General features: G+C 47.9%; 6 protein-coding genes across 11 annotated transcripts; 4 read left to right on the top strand and 2 right to left on the bottom strand.

Moving 5' to 3' along the window:
- Positions 1-679: 679 nt before the first annotated feature.
- On the top strand, positions 680-2,432 carry H257_17143 (hypothetical protein; the record flags this gene model as incomplete). The annotated part of the gene is made up of 4 exons (XM_009845820.1): positions 680-977; positions 1,621-1,670; positions 1,723-1,794; positions 1,860-2,432. 4 exons carry the CDS (start codon positions 680-682, stop codon positions 2,430-2,432), a joined length of 993 nt encoding a protein of 330 aa, XP_009844122.1.
- H257_17142 (hypothetical protein) lies at positions 2,404-2,986 on the bottom strand. Its single transcript, XM_009845819.1, has 2 exons — positions 2,553-2,986; positions 2,404-2,496 (listed from the first exon to the last, which is right to left on the bottom strand). Exons 1-2 carry the CDS (start codon positions 2,964-2,966, stop codon positions 2,482-2,484), a joined length of 429 nt encoding a protein of 142 aa, XP_009844121.1. The 5' UTR covers positions 2,967-2,986; the 3' UTR covers positions 2,404-2,481.
- Positions 2,987-3,094: 108 nt separating this feature from the next.
- H257_17141 (hypothetical protein) lies at positions 3,095-4,521 on the top strand (the record flags this gene model as incomplete). The annotated part of the gene is made up of 5 exons (XM_009845818.1): positions 3,095-3,133; positions 3,526-3,609; positions 3,679-3,764; positions 3,818-3,881; positions 4,480-4,521. The coding sequence occupies 5 exons, from the start codon at positions 3,095-3,097 to the stop codon at positions 4,519-4,521; spliced, it is 315 nt and encodes a 104-aa protein (XP_009844120.1).
- Positions 4,522-5,910: 1,389 nt separating this feature from the next.
- H257_17140 (TKL protein kinase) lies at positions 5,911-9,119 on the top strand. Of its 4 annotated transcripts, XM_009845815.1 has the most exons (9): positions 5,911-6,300; positions 6,368-6,454; positions 6,509-6,622; positions 6,672-6,734; positions 6,801-6,863; positions 6,917-6,985; positions 7,052-7,206; positions 7,271-8,172; positions 8,797-9,119. In XM_009845815.1, the coding sequence occupies exons 1-9, from the start codon at positions 6,008-6,010 to the stop codon at positions 9,016-9,018; spliced, it is 1,968 nt and encodes a 655-aa protein (XP_009844117.1). In that variant the 5' UTR covers positions 5,911-6,007; the 3' UTR covers positions 9,019-9,119. The 4 variants fall into 4 exon arrangements, with proteins under 4 accessions (XP_009844117.1, XP_009844119.1, XP_009844116.1 ...); XM_009845817.1 differs by having other exon boundaries at positions 5,912-6,454; XM_009845814.1 differs by having other exon boundaries at positions 5,912-6,300; positions 6,672-6,863; positions 8,797-9,084.
- Positions 9,120-9,548: 429 nt separating this feature from the next.
- Positions 9,549-10,605, bottom strand: H257_17139 (hypothetical protein). Its single transcript, XM_009845813.1, has 3 exons — positions 10,456-10,605; positions 10,127-10,409; positions 9,549-10,072 (listed from the first exon to the last, which is right to left on the bottom strand). Exons 1-3 carry the CDS (start codon positions 10,594-10,596, stop codon positions 9,768-9,770), a joined length of 729 nt encoding a protein of 242 aa, XP_009844115.1. The 5' UTR covers positions 10,597-10,605; the 3' UTR covers positions 9,549-9,767.
- Positions 10,606-10,754: 149 nt separating this feature from the next.
- H257_17138 (hypothetical protein) lies at positions 10,755-18,048 on the top strand. 3 transcript variants are annotated; one of them, XM_009845810.1, is made up of 10 exons: positions 10,755-11,226; positions 11,294-11,359; positions 11,427-11,664; positions 12,115-12,642; positions 13,358-13,518; positions 13,768-13,892; positions 14,444-14,909; positions 15,394-15,998; positions 16,396-16,580; positions 17,291-18,048. In XM_009845810.1, the coding sequence occupies exons 1-10, from the start codon at positions 10,768-10,770 to the stop codon at positions 17,944-17,946; spliced, it is 3,489 nt and encodes a 1,162-aa protein (XP_009844112.1). In that variant the 5' UTR covers positions 10,755-10,767; the 3' UTR covers positions 17,947-18,048. The 3 variants fall into 3 exon arrangements, with proteins under 3 accessions (XP_009844112.1, XP_009844113.1, XP_009844114.1); XM_009845811.1 differs by having other exon boundaries at positions 11,409-11,664; XM_009845812.1 differs by lacking the exons at positions 16,396-16,580; positions 17,291-18,048 and having other exon boundaries at positions 15,394-16,316.
- Positions 18,049-19,737: the final 1,689 nt, after the last annotated feature.

Below are 19,737 nucleotides of genomic sequence, written 5' to 3'. Positions count from 1 at the left end.
GACCCTACTGTACCATCCATCTCTATTATATTTCACGACGATGTAAAATAGTAACGTTATCGCCGTTGTACTATTAATAGGTCACGCAACGTCTGTTATAATTCACCCAACCTCTGTTATAATCCACCCAACCACAGCTTCCATCGTTCGAAAATATATTTCCTCGAAAAACAGCCTAACGATATATATAATTATTGGATTCTCAATGGTCCTTGTACTATAGTAGTACTCCGGTAGCACTCGTTACTGTACAGTACATCGCATCACCACAACTACTGTAACCCTTCATCCAGACGAGCTCTGTCAGGAAGACGCGAGTATTATTCGCAGGACTTTGGCGACGACCAAACCCAATTGGGATTCGCGGTCGGTCGAACACAGGTAACACTCACAACACTATTGTACCCCTTGTCACACCACAACTAACGTTATGCCGTACTATCGTTCAATTACACTAAAGGACTTACATAGGTATCCCACGCCAACTACTTGCCTTGCATTTGCCACGCTTGAGTCTGCCACTTCCTCTGTCCCGCGCTTCATAAACAACACCATCCGCAACGCCGATTCCTGAAAACGTACATCCAATAGTAGTACGGGGCAACCACCAAGTAGTAGGGGGAACTCGTTGAGTAATGAGGATGAAGGGGGGGGACTTGAGAGAACGGATTGATAGCTCATGAGCAGAGCGCAGCGAGTTGAACATGGACTTTCGGCGCCCCACGACCAAGTCCTCCATCCCCCTACAAGTCTTGGCATGGACGACGACGACATGGAGCTCCTGTCGCCTGCCGATCTCAGCTCCGTCAATCTTACAACACCCCCTCCTCCACGCGGCCTCCCAACCATGTGCATCCGAATCGCTTGTCCGGATAGGACAAAGACCCGTGGCAAGGCAGCGACACGAGCGATTGGGGGGCGATGTGTCGTGCACACGACGCGCCATCATGCGCAACGGATCCTGCTGAAGCATGGCGGTAGTGTCCCAGGCACATCGTATACACGATGCCATTTGGTTTTCTATTATAACGTTATCCATCAAGCGTTGATCCCGCCTCATGGGCTGACAACTACGAAGTAAGCTTACATACCTTCGTTGGCAAGGTATTACGTACCATGCAATGTGTACATGGAGAAGAAGCGTCGTGACGAGCAAACACAATGTCGAAATATGAAGGTTCGTCGGGGAATTATATTTTCGAAAGCTGAAATTAATCTCTGGATCGGTGAATTATCATGGAGATTGGGCGAACATAACGGCGATATGCAGTACTAGGTACCACCGGTAGGTATATGTACTCGAGTACTGTTTTACTGTTAGGTTGGGGTGAAATATAATCATGGAGACTCGGTGAATTACACCGAACATTGGTGGAAATATATTGAAATATGCTGGAATTAACAAAGCGCAAAATGGTGTCGTGAAGTATTAATACTATGGGTTCAAATTATCAAGGTGTATTTTTATAGAATTCGACAACGAATAATAAATACTTCAAGATATGTTTTCCGGATTGTAATTAAAAACGGTATTTGTTGCCATGCAAATGCGAAATTAACATTGAATTGTCCTGGGATGTGATTGGTGTATTTCTCCGCCACACCATTGTCCACTTTCAGACATGGCAACGCAGGACGACGAGCAATGGGATGACCTGGCGATCCTCAAGGTAAGGTCATGCCTCATGTGAACGGATGAACGTAGTGAGGTTCGTTATGTAGGCATTTGACGCAGCTTTGAACAAGCACAAAGCAGCACCCACATCAACTGCAGCGCCAACCAAACCCAAGAAGGTACAGCATGTCCGTTGAACTCGATGAAATGGATCACCTAATGCATCCACGATCGATGGTAGAAGGCAGCTCCAACTCAACCCACCCAGAAGCAGCATATCCCTGCGCGGGCAAGTCCCCCGGTCTCACCAGCACCCTCGTACGACGAACGCCATCATGTCCCGCAACCAACATCGTCGTTCCACCCTCCAGCTTCCCCTTACACAAACCACCGACCACACGAACCTTTCCCACAATACCATCTCCACGCTGGGTACCAGCATGCTCATTTCGACGGAGGCCACCCGTCGTCCCAAGCACCATCGCCCTATCCTTCAGCTCATGCATCTCCTGCGACGTCGACGTCGTATGCTGATGCGTATGCCCGAGCCTATGCACACGCCATGACGCACGGACAAGGAAGTTCCATCCCACCGCTGCACACCCAACCGACTTTCAACGCCTTCCACCACCATCAACATCCCGCCCACGCACCTGCCGCCGCAGTACCTTCCTTTGGACCAGACACGTCGCTCCCTGCCATCGAGGGGGACGACGACCTGTCGAAGCTGCTCTTGTCGTGGTACCAGTCGGGGTATTATGCAGGGCGGTACAAAGCAATTCAAGAAATGAAACAGCAGCAAATGTATCGCCGGTGATAATATATCCAAATGATAAATGTGTCGTTGTTGCGAACTATGTGCGTCGCTATTCGTCATGGATCTATGCAAGGGAGAATCGTATAAGCGCAGCGAAGGAGGGAAGTCGAAGGAACGTACCGCAGCAGCATATCTCGACCAGGATTCGAGCCGGGAGCTGAGAGGTTCATGCGACTGGTTGTCCTTGGTTTGCCAGTCGACGATGGTGGCGAAGTGCCCATCCAATTCCCAAATCGTCGACGCCGACGTGTCGTCGGGCTCACCAAACGCGTGGCTCGCGTTAGATTCATCCCGGAGTCCTTCGTCGATCACAAGGAGACCAGAGTACCCCAACGCATGTAAGTCGACGGCATTGCCTTGCAGTTGGACGCCTCGGAATCGCGCCATGTTGGAGGTCTCGTCCACGACAAAGTACGACGAAATGGGAGCTTTGCCGTCGTGCTTCACGCGGCAAGGAAGAAGATGGACGCGCTCCTCCGTCGCAGGCGGAAGCGGGCATCGCGTCGCGCACAGCTTTTGCCTTTGATTGCTCATGATTCGTGTTGGTGGGGGTGGGAAAATACACTGCATATTCCGCCAACCAATCACAGTGGAGGATTTTGAATTTGTGCGCGAAGAGTCGTCGCACAAGTCGACTTCCATCGCTATCTTGCTGGCTCCCCATGCAAGTGAATGAGGGCGCGATGAAGCGAAGGGGCAACGTACAGGTCGCATTGCGTATATCCTTACGCGTGTAGTCTCGGGCCGCGTGTCGTCGACGCGGGAGTGACATGGCGGCTCCAAGGAAACGAGCGCGCGATTCATCACGAAGCGCCATGTCGCACAGTGAAGGACACTGATAAGCGGGACCCCAACGCTTGCATCCCCATAGTACATGCTGTAAAGGATCGAGTGAGCTCGCACTGTTCATGCAAGCACTTCCTCGTGATCATGTGATCATGCTACGACATGTGGATGATGCGAAGGACGACCCTCATCACTTGCCGTCGCGGCGCATCCTGTCATGACACTTTGACACAGTCTATCATCGTCAATTGTGCTGAACCATCGCCATGACATCTCCATCGTCTTCCCGTATACTACTCGGGCTGAGACCGCCGCAGCGTTGGCGACACCTTTCGCGGCCAACTCGTCGGCGTGGGTCGAGGAGTCGCCCCACGAATCCAAACCTGCCGTCGTCGAATCCATGTACATATCGTCTATTCTACCAGTCAGTGTTGATGTTATTTGCGTCTGGTGATCGTAGATCGCTCCGTGGCCGTTCGTCGCACGTACGTCCACGTCATTTGATTTCCGCCACGACTATCTTCCGTTCCAGCGTCTCCGCGCCTTGTACGAAACCATGTCACACATCCCTTTCTTTAATATCTGGTGCGATCATATAGACACGTATACGACACGAATGTCAACGACCTCAGCAAACACTCGATCAACTTCAACTCTGTTCGGGTACTAGTAGTACAAGTAGTAGCAGTGTCTCTGCGCTTGCCATGACCATGCATACATACATACATACCTCCTACTCCTGTAGCACATGCATACATTGCAACCTCGCGACGGTGGCCTTGCCAAACTCGAATGTCTTGACTTCCATATACGTACTTGACTTCCATGTACGTACGTTATTCTATATCAGTGCAGCGTCGGCTGGGTATCAACATGGTAAATGAATCCCCATCAGCACGCTGACTGGTAACCCAACGTTGACTCTGTCTAGACAAGGATGGGCCAACGGCATCATCTCTTGCATGTTGGTTGGACATATGTCCGTGCTCCTGGCGCCGCATATTCGCGTGGACTTGGTTCAAAGTTGTGGAGCGTAGCACGGTACCAGTCGACACTTCACAAGGCTAATATAAGACCAAAAAATTGAAACAATAACTGGTATTAATACAAGTGGAAAAGTACATATTTAACGTTATGCCAATAGTTGGTTGTTATATTCAAAGGGGTGGGTTCCAATGAACGTAAGTGATGCTCGATGCCAGTGATGTCGAGACTAGAAAGCACAATGATTGGCCAGATTTTGAAACGGATACTTCAGTAGCCAATCAACGACGAGGACGACTTGGAGCCGACAACGCTCTGACGAAGGCTTCAGAGGCAGGTGACAGTGTGGTGTTGTTGTAGTGGTCACTGTAGATGCCCTTTGCTGCCGTCGATGGGTTGTCGACTTGTGGTAGGCTAGTAGGCAAGCGATTTGACTTGTTGCAATGGTGTGTTACTACGCAGTACTGTATAGGATCCAGGGCGAAAGCAGCCACCATCGACATGGGAATGTGGAGGTACGAGTAGAGGAGTGTACTGTAGCGGGATTGATACCGTAGTCTTATGCGAGATCGAAAGGCTCTCATACAGACGTACAACTACACAGTACTACTACGTAGTACTAGTATTGGTTACTACATACCAGTACATAGTACTAGTACCTGTCATTGACATGAATCTAGAACCCGACAATGGTTTTTCTGGCCAAGGAGGTACCATGTCGCACTGGCTGAGCGATGGATGGAGTCAAGTGTATGTATACTATGTATACTCTCTGCGCGATGGATCTTCAAGGTGTAATGCTCAAGAAAAGTGGTGATAATGGTGTGTGTGCATGTTGGGCAATGCTAGCCTGTGAAACGTATTTGAAATGGATAGGTTAAACACGTTAAACGCCGTAGAACTGCCGGATAGGTCCAGGTCAAGCGAGGAAAACGCTAAAGACATAAAACGTGATGTCATAGCCGGGCCAGTTTGCGTCATTTCCGCTAAAGTAGTTGTAAATCCAATCTCCTTGCAATACAAAGGACTCGCATATCCGAAACCCCTCAACGTGAAACAATTCTACTGATATAGTATCAATAAGTACATCCTGTACATACGAGTCTGTGCATCGTACTTTGCCAAGGCAATTAAAAGATGAGTACCGCGAGGTTGTTATGCCAGTGTTTTTCTCTCGCAACCTTTAGCCGCGTTTTGCAGTATGGCAGGCCCATTTTAATTCTATTGACTTTTTCGCGTTTCCTGAAGTAGTAATTGGGTACTTACACTGACGCCTGAGTGGCACGTTGTAGGCTATGCCATTGAACCAAGGCCACACACACCCTTGAGCTTACAACGTAGTGTTGCATGAAGGGTACAAAGAATTTAAGCTTCTACTACGTAGACCAGGCAGTCTTCTTCTATTAACGACATTTCAATCATTCAGGGCTGCGACCGTGATTTTGCCTAGTTTAACAGAAACCTGGTCTATATGAACGGTGTGGACAGGTTGTAGTGACTTGGTGTTTGTATACGGAGTATTCCCGAGTGTTTTCCGCAATTACAATTGGTCGACATATTGAAAGGCCGATTTAAAAAACAATAGGTTCTACAGTATACAAACATCAAGTGTGAAGAAGCGGGACGGAGTTGTATTCAGTTCGTGAGTAACTTGGTATATTTAAGCCAGGGCGTTGCCAAGGTATACAAATATCAAGTATATCGTGGATGGCGAAGTCGCACAATTCCACTTCTGGAGAGCATCCAACCCGCGAAGCGATCTCCGACTTGGCCGGCGCGCGAAGGAAGTACACACCTCCCCCATCATGTTGAAAGCAGGATGCGTCTTGCTTGCAGGCCTAGGAGTTGTGGCGGTGCAAGCCACGCCGGCGTCGCCCGCGCTCAAATGCGCGCTGAGTGTCACGACGTCGCAATTGTGCCTTGCATGTCAAACGTTGGACCCGATCTGCACCCCCCGCACCAACACAATCACCGTGAACGTTGTCGAGGCAGCTCTGCCCAAACTATGTGCGGAGCCGCTGACGTGCACGTATGAGATCCCGACCAACTACATGTCGAGGCTCACGTGCTCAGACCCGTCCAACCTCGTCTCGACCTTGTACACCATCACATATCCTTCCCCACCACAAGCAAATATCGACATGAATGTTCATATTCCATAATAGGGTCTTCCGACGAGCGTACGCACAAGGGAAGGTGTACTGGCTCCTCAACAACTCGACGTTTGCGTCCATGAATGGCCTGGCCAACTTGTACGTCCGTCCACGGTATCCCGCCGCGTTTTCTCACCTTGTTGCATGTCGTAGGCGGTTTCACGGCGGCCGACCGAGCAGCATGGCAGGGAAGGACGACCCGCAGGTCGACTACTTTGTCGTCGACTTGAACGAGTACGCGTACCTGCCCAAGTCGCTGTCCGAGCTGTACGATAAATGACATATTCGCTTCGTTGTCGCTTATGATCGTGTGTAGGACACTTAGCAACACATACACGTCCAGCTTGAACCTAACGTCGAACTCTCAATTGATGACGTTGTACGCTCGTCACTTGTCCTTCAACATCCATCCATCCATCGCATTGTCTTCATGTGGCGTACGTAGGAACGTCCAAGGAAGCCTCATGACTCGGCTGCCTCCCACTGGCATCTCGTCCTTGTCGACGCTGTACGTTCCCCATGCTGTTCCATCTCTCTCGCGTGTCCTCATATATGAGTTAGGAGCTACAACAGCATCGACGTGTGGCCATTCCCTTCCGAAGTCCTCGACATGGACAACCTCGCCACCATGTACATGATTACCCCCCTGTCTATGCATGTCCATCGATCTCTCCATGACGTGGCTGATTGCTGTAGTGACCTCTCGCACAATGAATTTATCAATCCCAACTTCATCTCAGACGCTCAATTCCAAAAGTTCAACGACTTCGTCAACACAACCAAACTGTCGATGCATAGCACGGTATTCCAAGACTGTCCGCCCGCGTACATGTCGAAATTTTGCCGCAATTGTACGACCTTTTGATCATTGTTGGCCTTCCAAATGGCCACGAATGTCACGTCATGTACATGTAGACAAGTCGCCGTTGACAGCGGCCATCCCCATCAGCCCGGGCCCGTCGGCTAGCGCCATCACAACCCTCGTCGTTGTCAGCTGCATCGCATCGCTACTCGTGCTCGTGGCTATCGTCGTACATCGTCGCAGCCGCCACGCCACCGACATGTCGCCAGGCGCACTCAACTCGAACTCACCAGACGACGACTTTTATGGCATCGACGAAGTGTATGCGACAACGCAAACCATGTCCAAGTTCAAGACGGCGGGCGCGAACGACGCATCGCTGACCAAGATCCCCGCGGCGGACGTCCAGCTGGCGCGGTGCCTTGGCGGGGACATCTGGATGGGCGAGATGGAGACTGCGAACGTGCGCATTGTGCTGCGCCGCGCCCCGCGGTTTGCCGGGGACCACGTCACAGACAGCTTCTTCCAGGGGGTCAAGGAGATGGCGCGGCTGAGTCATCCCAACCTTGTCACATATATGGGCGTAACGTGTCTCAGCGGCACGGATATTTACGCGGTCGCCGAGTTTATGGACAAGGGCAGCCTCATCTCAGTGTACCAGGCGATGCCGCTGACATGGGAAGTCCAGCTGGACATGGCCACCGACGTCGTCGAAGCCATCCACTACCTGCACACGCTCATGCCGATCCCCGTGCCCGTGGAACACCTCCGCAGCTCCAACATCCTCGTCTCATCTTCGTTTGCATGCAAACTCAATATCTTTAACTTCATGGCGTCGTACAAGGCAAGTACCATGTGCAAGGAAATGTATGGCAACAACCAGCTCGCGTGGCGGGCCCCCGAAGTGCTCAAGAACGAAATGCACAACTTTCTAGCCGCCGACATGTACTCGCTGGGGGTGGTGCTCGCCGAAATTGGTACTGCCACACGGCCGTTTGATCGAGAAATCAGCGAGGTAGGAGGTCGTACAAGTGTGCTGTCCCATCTGGAAATCGTGAAATGGGTGTGCTTTATGATGTGTTCGAACGATTTTTCGTGGCCATTTGGCATGAGGGAAGAGAGTGTATTGTGTCATGGGATGAGCTTGAAGCAGCTTTTGGGATGCCGATATATATTGTGGTGGCGATTTATATATATATATATATATATAATGATCGATATGTGCATGTTGGAAATATGTTTTTGATATGGATGGGACTGACGACCTAACTGAGATGAAAACGATATCCGTGTGTCTCTCAGTATGTATAATTTATGTTGTTTCAAATATGAGATACTATGTATTATATATAATAGGCCTGTTGGGAATGAAAAAATATATTTGAAAACGTGGGATATATATATATATATATATGCATGGTGGGATCGACTTTTTTTATAATTTTGTCACGTTCTTGACGAACCATTGAAGCATATGATCCTAGTGGCCTGACGACATGTATAAAATAGACATTTATATATATATAGATAGAGAGAGAGACTATTTGAGTTTTTTGTATCAATATATCGGACGAAGTAGAATCAAGTCGTCGCTGTTTTTCCCTGTGGATATATAATCTATATATTTCAATGAAACTAGGTGGGGACAGTACACACCGACGTGTGGATGGTGGACAGCGTGATGGCGGGCAAGGGGGTGCCGCTGCCGTACGATCCCAAGAGCTCGAAATGGATGGTTCTGCCGGAAGAGTTTCAGAAGCTCGTGCACGCGTGCCTGCACTTGAACCCGACCAAGCGACCCAACTCTGGCATTGTACTGCAGCGCCTCAAGACACTCAAGATGGAAGGCATCGAATTGTAGACACACACACCATATGTGTGACACCGTTCGCAGAGAGTGTGTGTATATATATGTATGTACAATGTACGTACGTTGGTTTGTTAGAAGCCGCTACACGAGGACAACCACCTGTGACAGCGTTCGATCCCATGCTTTAGTGACGCTACTGTAGCGTAGGCTGGGGTACAGGATATAGCTAGGACGGACGAATCAGTGACATCGTTCGATCGTCTGTACATGATGCATACGGTGACTACTTACTTCATAGGCTCTGATATAGCTATGTACTAAACGCTGATATAGCTATGTACAAAACGTAATACTACTACGTAGTATAGTTAGTATGTTAGTGGTTGGGATGCAGCATGTACGCAGCGGTAAATAACGACACCTCCAATAATGATTAACGTTAGTTGACATGAATGTCATTGGTATTAATTAGTGTTGTCTTTGGTATTAATTAATGTATCAAGTTGTCATTTGAATTAATTAGTGTATCAAGTTATTAATTAGTGTATCAAGTTGTCATTGGAATTTAATAATTAGTGTATCAAGTTGTCTTTTGAATTAATTAGTGTATCAAGGTGTCATTGGTACTATGTAGTATTAACTATTAGTACTAGTTAATACTACGGTGTCATTGGTATTAATTAGTGTATCGCGTTGAAGTGGGCATACTATTACTAGTATGAGGAAGGATAGGACGAGAAGCACTCGAACGTGATGATGTGTGATGGAGGCTGGCATGTCGAACGTAATGGCTGGGTGTGTCATGGAGGGGAGGAGCGGAGGTACGAGATTGCAAACGGCACTGGGACGCGGATGTGGGTACAGGGCTGGACTAGGGTGAGCCATGCCAGCAAATGTTGCAGCGGACAAGGTGCTGTGGATGATGATGTTGTCGATGGGGACAGTGTCGCAGAGGGAACGAGGAGTGAGAGGCAAGAGGCAGTCTCGCAAGGATGCAAAAAGTAAAACGGCAGGCCGAGGACGGGATGTTCATCTTGGGAGATGAACTTGGTGACGAACGTGGACATGTGCGCTTGAATGACCGACGTCGGGACCAGCGCGCCATCTACGAGAGAAGTATGAAGCCCCCTCGCATCGAATCATGCATGCATCATCGTACCGACGTAATGGCCGCGGAGGAAGAGAAGCGGCACCTTGTACGTAGGACTGTACACCACGTGAAACTCGTACATGCACATGTCGTGGTTGACGGAGGAGGCATGCTGGGAGGGAGACGGCACTACGCACGGATCCATGTCGACAAGGCAATCCGCATCTTCGTCATCGACGAATGCGTCTTCAAGACTACCATCAACACTGGATGGGACGTCATGGGTTCCTGCAGCGACGAACTCACGGACGTTGTTGCGCGAGATCAAGTACCCGTAGCCAGGAAGCACTTTCTACATCATTCGATCAGGTCAACATGTCGGAAGCTGTATGGCATACATGTAACGGACTCGACGGTGGCGCCAACTCCCATGCCCAGTTCCATTCGGCGGCATACATGTGATTTGACTCCACAAGGGCAGCTTGAAACCTCAGCAGCGCGGACGCGGCGGCATGGAAGGATTCCCAGCTCATGCTCATGATGTTGTATATAACCTGAAAGTCGAAAGCGGCTAATGTAGTTTAACCTGTATTGTCACAAAACAACCAATAAGCTGTTTCATACAATTTGAGGTTTATAGGGTAAAACGCCCTTTCTAGGTAAAACGTGCGTTTTTCCATCGTTTTGCATTTTCATTGCCGACAACAACGATGGCGAGCGATGGCGGCGACGAATCGACGGGAGAGCCGCACAGTGTATTCCAGACACGCCGGCTTCTACAGGTCATCGAACTCCCACTGGAAAACTCGGACGAGACGAATGTGATCTTGGCGTTCGCGTCTCGATGCGCCGCGAAGAAGCAGTTCCAAGCGTTCTACTGTGCGGATAAAACCCTCCTCCTCCGCTCCCTTGAAGAAGACCTGCATCCCCGCTACTGGCGCCTGCCGTGGGCAATGGCGTTGGAGCGGTTGCAACCGACCTCCAAACTGCCGACGACCATAGACGGAAGCTCGACGACGCCTTTGCAGCAGCAACACCACGTCGTCGGATTGGAATTCGCCCCCGAAGGCGACTGGCTCGCCGTGATCGTGTCATCGGGGTTGCGTACGTTTCTTCTTCTGGTGCCTGTCGCGTCCTTGGTTACCCGGGAACGCAAGGTTTCTCTCCAGGTACATCCCCGTCCTTCGACCTCGTTTTCCCATACATGGAGTAGTGCCGCTTATCTTCGTTCGGTAGATGCATCTGCGCGACGGCACCCCCGAGGATCTCATGAGCGTCGCACCGAGCGCCATGTCGACCAAGGCAAGACACATCCATGATCAGTCTCCGTTTGTAGATGCCATGATCATAGTTCCGCGTCCTCATGTAGATGCTGTCGTTCCTGCGACCACATGGCCAAAACGGCGCCAAGTACAATTCCGCGGTCACGGGGGACAGCGAGGACATGAGCGTGCTCGAGTTTGCGCAGGGCATGTCATCGCCGACATGTGTGACGTGGTGGCGGTCATTCAACGGGCGCAACTACGTGCTGCTAGGGTCCTCGTCTGACTTGATTTCGATTGTGCATGTCGAAACCAACGTCGAGTGCTGCCGCTGCGAGCTCTCCGGTATGATTCCTCGGTCTCCAGCGCCCCCTCCTTCATCTATTTCATCATCATCTATCTATATCATCTACATATTCATCTATATACAGTATGTATCGTACCTTACATGATCTTCATTTACCTCATCTTGAGCATCATCTATTTGCAATTTGATACCTTACCTCATCTTCATTTACTTCGTCTATTTGCATTGTGATGGTCTCTTCTTCTTCATCTATATCTTCATTTACTTCATCTATTTGCATTGCGATGGTCTATTTTTCTTGATCTATATCTTCATTGCATCATCTATACATCTTTTTCTATATTTTATCCTTTTCATCTATAGTTGCATCATCTATCTTTTCCCCATGTTCTGTACACGTGCGCCACTATTGTATAGTACATATACATGATTGTTGTGGCTATATGCCTAAATATATATTTAGTAATAATATTTCAAATATTAAATAGGCAAAATCGTGCGCATGGAGCTAGTTCGAACGGCCACGACCACGACTCTGTTGGTTGAAACGACGAAGCAGCATCCCGACGGTGCCACGTCCTGGTTCTTTCAAGTGCTGCTGGAAATGCGAAAAGATCACGCCATGATAACCACCTTTCCCGACCATTTTCTCCAAGATACAGCATCATTCCGACCCGTACGGATCAAACATTTTGGCGCCGCCGCGTCCGTGCATGTCGTCCACCGGGCGACGGACGACGACGACAAGGAGGAGGATCTCCTGGCCGTGTGCGACGGACGCTCCGTGCGGCTGTACTCGAACGACTTTACATGGTCGCTACTAAGAACACTGACGCTTCCCCCGTCAGTCCTCGAAGCAGATGGCAACCCTCCTCCCCCCCAAGTCGGCAAAATCGCCTTGTGCTCGTCCCAGTTGTTCCTTGTTCAAGTGGCCCGCAAAACCCACAACGTTGCTCTGTGGGTGTCGATTCAACGACGACCACGACCAACGTCACCATCATCTGCGGTGCTTTCAGGTGAGGGTTGTACGAGTGTTATGCAACCACAATGACTAGTAGTAGTAGTAGTAGTAGGATTACTAGTAGCAGGATATTGTGGTTGTTCCGTACTACTACTAGTAGTAGGAGTAGTAGGAGGAGTAGTAGGAGTACTTACTACGTGTTGGACTAAAGTATGTGTGGATGGATGGGGTTGTGGTGTATATTTACTGTACATCATAACAATGATTTGTAGTACTAACTGTTTGACAGATATGGAAGGTGCTTGAATGACTACGTAGTAGTAGTAGTAGTAGTAGTAGTACTAGTAGTACTAGTATTCGTAGTACTAGCTGTGTTTGAAACGGATGGAACGTGTATCGTCGAGATAGATGGATAGATAGTTGGTGGTCGGTTGTGGTGTGCATACATGACAAGAATGACTACTAGTAGTAGTACTAGTAGTAGTACTGGTACTAGTACTTCCTATAAACTGGGGTTGACTCTATACGTAGTGTGTGTGGATGGTCATGGTGTGCATCATACCAAGAATGACTAGTAATTCTAGTTGTTGGATTCACGGTTCATGAAGACTGATGATGGGTTTGATTTGGACTTGTTGCGTGCTTGTATCGAGGGTTTAGTGTGTTCTTATATACAGATTATGGTCGATCAAAGTACATTTGGGATGACGTCTATTTGTATATCTGTTTTCATTCCCAGTGTTGTGATTTATGCTGTGGTGGAGCTGTAGGAGATGACGACGACGACCGTGGCCAGGATGACGTCGAGACCCAGGTCGTGCACACGCTCAAGCTGCGCGAAGATGAATGGGTCCGGCACGCGCAGTTGGGCCATGCCTCGTCGAAAGACCAGCCGTCGACGATCGCCTACTTTGTACACACTGACCACCAAGTAAATAGTACCCTATATATATATATGTTACGTATTATCGTATCTCCAAGAACTACCAACATACATACACCGTAATCCGTCGCCTGACTCTGGTTTCTTTTCAAAAATTACTTTGAAGCGCATGTATTTATATATATTTATATATATGTGAAATATTTTATGAGACGTGATGCATTTATTATTATTTTGTTGAGAGTTGTCTGTAGGTGTACACTGATTTGTCGTATATATGTATATATATTTGTATAGGTGTACGAATGCCGACCCAAATGGACATCGTCGACGCTGTTTCATGCGTTGTATACACGTACAATGCACGTGCAACACGCCGTCTTTATCGGGTATGCGCTGGGCTTGGACATGGCGGCGTTGTGGTAAATATATATATATATATATATATGTATATATATTTAAAATATATATCTATATATCCTCGCTTTCTCATCAACGTATACACATGCCATTTACATAGGCCTTGATACATTTGGAACCGTGTTGTATATACATTCAAATAAGAATATATTTATATATATATATATCACTTTGCTTGGAAACGTTTTTGTTTCAAGGTCCATTTTGAACGTTTCAATCTACATATATACATACATAAATATATATATATATATATATATATATATAAATCCTTCAAATGCTTCGACAACACCATCAACAACGACGTGGCGAATAATTATTGTGCTTTCCAGTGAAATTTCGTGTTGTGTTGTGGTTTCTCGTTGGACTTTAAATCGATTTGATTGGCTACTTCAGAAGAGCTCAACATTATTAACCAATCAAAACCCATTTCTCAATGAAATTCAACCAATCAGATCGATTGTGGATCGGTTTGGTCGATTCGATTGCACCCCAAAAATTTGTACTATCAAATCGACAATATATGTATTTATTCATGGTCGTTCTCTTATAGCGAGTCCGTGGCCGACGCCATCTGTGCCGACCATACAAATAAGAAGATGTCGCGCAACAGTTGTGAATGGGTGATGCGGCTGTACGCCAAGTCGGGGCACGTGATGCCATCCACGACCCTCCAGAACTTGCTGCAGAACGGCGGCGTGAACGCCATCGAGTACGCCAAGGAAGCGCTGGCGTTGCCCAGCCCCTCGTACAAGCACGACCGCCAGTTTGTTGCGCACGCAGTCATCACGTCGGCACTCAAGCTGCACCACCGAGCAACTTGCCCAGCAACCAAAGACTGGGCGTGGTTCCTATGGTTCTTACAGTCAAATGCAGACTTCGACACGGTGTTTGCAATCGCCAGATGCGTCGATTTTGAGTGTGTCGACGCGGCGCTTCTCATTGGACACGCCAGACATCATGTGGACGCGGCCCTCCATGCGCTGCAACATGTCGGCATGACCTTGTCCGAGGCGCAGGTGTGTACGACATCACCATGAAGTGTCCCATCTGGCATGAAATTGAAGTGTCCAATCTGGCATCCATATGAGGCATGGCAAGTGGCCCATCTGGCATCAATATGAGGTGTCCAATCTGGCATGAAATTGAAGTATCCATCTGGCATGCATTGCGTGCGTCATATTTTGTATCGAGTGTTCATGGGTATCGTTTGGATATATATATATATATATATATATGTATATTATATGCATATGTATCCGATGATATATTATACTTGTGAAACCAACTTGGTCACCACTACAGAACCCTGCTGGTGATTTCTCCAGTGAGATCACCTAGTGTAGTTACCGTAGCCATCTTTCTTGATAAATATATAAAACCGATATATATATATATATATATATATATTCCTGCACAGGCCACGAACGCTTGTCTTCGATATATCTTGCATTCCTTGTCCTATCTCTGTGTTATATTCATGTACCCTTGTGAGTTTGCCAGGTGGATACATTACTGAGTCAGCATCACGCGTCCAATTTAACTGCCCCCGAGGCGCGCGTGCTATTTCGATCGCTGCCGCTGTCCGTCCAGCTCAAAGTCCTTCTGAAGCATCCGTCGGCGATATGGGCACAGCGCGATTGGCTCGTGCGCGTATTGCCGGACGCCACCGACGCCGAGTGTGTGGCGCTGGCGTCGACTTTGGACCCGCGGACACTCGACTCTGTCCAATTTCAGTCGAGCGATGGTGGGTTATTGCCGTATAACAACGGGGTGCCAGCGTCGCTCAGTGACGTGGCGTCGTCAGAAGCCATCCCTGTGACCCTGGAGGAACGAGTGGAGTTGTTTCTGACGTTGCTGCTGCGATTGAATTGCACCAGCCTCGACACGCCCCCCAGCAAGGTGCCGACAGCGTTCTCACAGCAAGATCTGGTGCAACTGCTTGGGGGATGGAGCAAGCAGTACCGGCCGCCTGTGATGGTGTTCCGATGCGCCGAGTATGGGAATTGGGCCGCGGCCGCCGCGTGCTATGAAGCTCAAGGCGAGTGGGTCGATGCCATCGAGTGCAAACTGCACCTGCACGACATTGAACCTTCTTCTTCATTGTCGTACGTACTACTAGTAGTACTAGTAGTGCTAGTTCTAGTATATGTTCACTACGGTGGGGTACTACTAGTAGACACGTTGGTGGGGTTGTTGAGAATGGTTTGAGTTGTGTAGAGATTTGTGTTGGAACAACATCCTATACTAGTGTGTACTCATATACTATTGCCCTCCCATCGTAGTAGTAGTAGTAGTACTTTTTATGCCTAGTATGATATAGTACCTAGCCAAGGAGTGCGAGTTTGGGTTGACTTCATGAACGAGTTTGAAATACATATATATATGCAAGATACACATCGACTACTACTAGTAGTAGTACTACTAGTAGTCGATCTGGCATTTCGTAATGATATATCAAAGACATAGCTTTTTTCGGTGTTGATGCTTCTGTTGTCATATTAGGAATCCACAGGCTCATCATGTGATGAAGACACATGAAGAACTGGTGGGTCTATTGGAATCGCTTGTGTTTTCGAGTGTGATGGCGCCGCCGATGCGCGTGTCGGTGCTCGCGCGGCTGTTGGTTCACTGGCACGCCATGCGCTACGACATTGAAGTGCTGGAGCGTCACATTTCCCAGCAATCTGGTACAAACAACTAGTATCTACTAGATACAAATGTTCTTCGTTTACCCAACATATGGACTACTTTTGTGCTGACCTACTCGCCAAATCTATCTTCGATCGATTGTCTTTAGTGTGTAAAATGCGTATCACACTAATTTCAGCCACACATTAATTCGATGCTGACTTGGTCCAGAGTGGATAATTTGATTGGCTACTTGATTCGTGATATCTGGGTTTTGATTGGTCGATTTTTGATTGTCTGCCGATTGGGTTCATTCAATTGAGCACCCAACCACTCCAATTTCGAATATATCGACTTGTCTTGTTTGATATGCGGGCTCTGCATTCCCTCGACTGAAAAGCATATCTTCTCTACCGCTCGATTTGTATGAATATAATATATATATATATATATATATGGATAGTGGAATTTAAGCTTATGCAATGTATGGTATTTCTATTTGAAGATAAACAACATTTTGACTGGGCTAACAGTAAACTATACTAATATATGCTTGGTTGAAATTTCACGTTGGCGACGTTGGATTGGCTCGGACATTCTCAAATATACCTTTGTCCAATTCAACCGACTTATATCTTTTCTATATCTCGCCTTGGACCTAGCTCCATTGTATGGGTTCCTGTTGTTGCTACTAGTAGTCCATTTGAATCCTCCTCCTTGTGGCTACAACTCGCATTCATTCGTAATTTGGCTCGATGTGGTGATATAGATATCACGCCCGTGGCCATGCTCTTGTTTACATCACCAGACTCGTTTGACATTCGAGATCGGGGGTGGGTCTCCCAGTGTCAGACCACGCTGCCGTTCTCAGGGCGGTTTTACTTCGACATTTGCCACCGCCACATAAGGTTGTCCTCGGCCAAATCCGTCCAAGAAACCACCCCCCCCGCAGCCGACCCCCCCCCCCCCCCCCCCCACGAGCCTCCCTTTCATATTCCTTCCCCTACAGTTGACCCATCCATCCTCGACACTGTGCTCGAAAACATCCACCGCCAGCACACGGACCTGCGCCACGTAGCCATCTCACGGCAGACGCCCGCAGCGCTTGGCAGCACCGACCCCATCGAAACCCATGCCGTCGTCTTCTCATGCGGCCACGCGTTCCCCGCCCGGGTGTTTCAAGACGATGTGGTGCCCCTCTTTGAAAAGAAGATGGCGACTGACTTCCCGTCCGTGCCCCGTACCGCCGCGACCCTCGTCGCCGAGTACCAACGATCCAAGACAATGGAGGCGCCGTGCCCCGTGTGTGCCTTCTCCCGCGTCCAGCGCGTCTTGGCCAGCCACGCGACGTTGCACCCACAGAAAGTGACCCGGGAACCTCCGCGCCCCCGCATCATGACGTCCGACCAGTGGGTGTGGAAGTAGAAATCGAGTTGAAGAATCTTGCAAGAATATGTAGTACGAAGTATTGTTCATTCGATTCGAAATTCGAGTGTTGGCGTTCTCAATCGAATGAGCAGAATCACCACATCGACAGACAATCGATATATCGACCAATCAAAACATAAATCAACTAGCCAATCAAATTATCCACTCTAATTCAACATCGAATTAGTGTGTGATTGAAATTCGTGTGATGTTGGACGATCTTTACATACAAACGTCAGTCAAACAAAGAATCGATCGATCGATTTGGCAAAGAATCAGCACAAAAGTCGAAATATCAAGTAAAAGGACTATTGTCGATTTGATACAAATTTGGGGAGGGGGTGCAATCGAATCGCGCCGACGGAACCGATCCACAATCGATCTGATTGGTTGAATTTCATTGAGAAGGTTTTGATTGGCTAATAATTTTGAGCTCATCTGAAGTAGCCAATCAAATCGATTTAAATTCCAACGAGAAACCACACCACAACACGAAATATCAAGTAAAAGGACTATTTCACCTTGCTTTTTCTATTTAATGAGCTTCAGATTTTCGCGCCTTTGCTGCTGTTTGGATAATTCATTCTCTTTGAATTTATTTCTGTGTGCGATATTGGGTTACAAAAGTATTTCAGTATTAGAGTAAGTTGAACTTGATTTTGATTGGCTGGTGCACCCTGTCCATAAATTGGCGCATGTCCATAAATTGACTCGTTACGTTAGTATGTGTTGTATGCACACAAAGGAACCGAATGATGGACGAGATGAAAGTAGTATAGCAATACAAGAGTACACTCTATATCGAGTACGATATATATATATACAGTATATAACAGTATTATACAGTAAGTAGCCCAGGATACAAACATTTAAAATCAGTTTTGGCCACACTAAACGAGAGTGTGTGTATGTTGCACCTGAAACTCGGAGCGAGTCAGCACCAAATAAACAAAACAAAAAGTTCGTTTTTGGCATGACCAAGGGTTGTAGTCGTAATACACCACTCTAAATACTTCGAAGTAGTAATACACCACACTAAATATAGTAACACCACACTAAATAGTTACTAAATAGTACGTAGTAACACCACACTAAATGTCGCTGTTTCCTGGTAACTTGGTTCTGGCACGATTAGCGTTTCATTCAGAGACCTTTGACGAGTTGGACTACAAGTAGTCGAGTTGCTGGCATGTGTGTCCATATTGAACCAAAACCAACAGATTAATCTACGGGAATCATATGGAGAACTACCGTATTTGTCGTTGATCTGTACCATGAACTATTACGCATTAGTTGGCATGTTGCGAAACAATTACCAACACTCCAAAATAGTGTCAATACATTGTTGTAAGAGAGAATGATGGTCACGAAACAATCGCGAAACATTTTATCCGGAACTATCAGGACCTAGCTTAGGCCAGGGCCGGGAGCGTAGCGAACCAGGCCCGTTCGCCCGCGCAGCGACTCAGTATAACAGCAATGATCTATCTAATGTCTGGGAGCACCGGAGGCCGGGAGCGAAGCGAACCAGGCCGAGGAGCCCCCCTACTAATTTCCGGTTAATTATCCGGATGTTTCGCGATCCACTACTAATAACATATACTCCCTCTGTTCCAAAATAAGTGCACGAGTCTGAGGAGGGGGGACATGACACGTCATTATATTCATAAGTAAATTTGAAAACATGGTGTCACCTGCCTCAAATCGAAATGCGCTGCTATGATTGGATCATGAGTACAAGCGCACCAAGAGCTCCCCGTAGATGCAACAATGAGCGGGAAATCTCAA

This window comes from Aphanomyces astaci (assembly GCF_000520075.1).
Source record: "Aphanomyces astaci strain APO3 unplaced genomic scaffold supercont1.99, whole genome shotgun sequence".
In the NCBI taxonomy this organism is placed as follows: domain Eukaryota; phylum Oomycota; class Saprolegniomycetes; order Saprolegniales; family Verrucalvaceae; genus Aphanomyces; species Aphanomyces astaci.
This window is presented reverse-complemented; position numbering and strand designations above follow the sequence as displayed.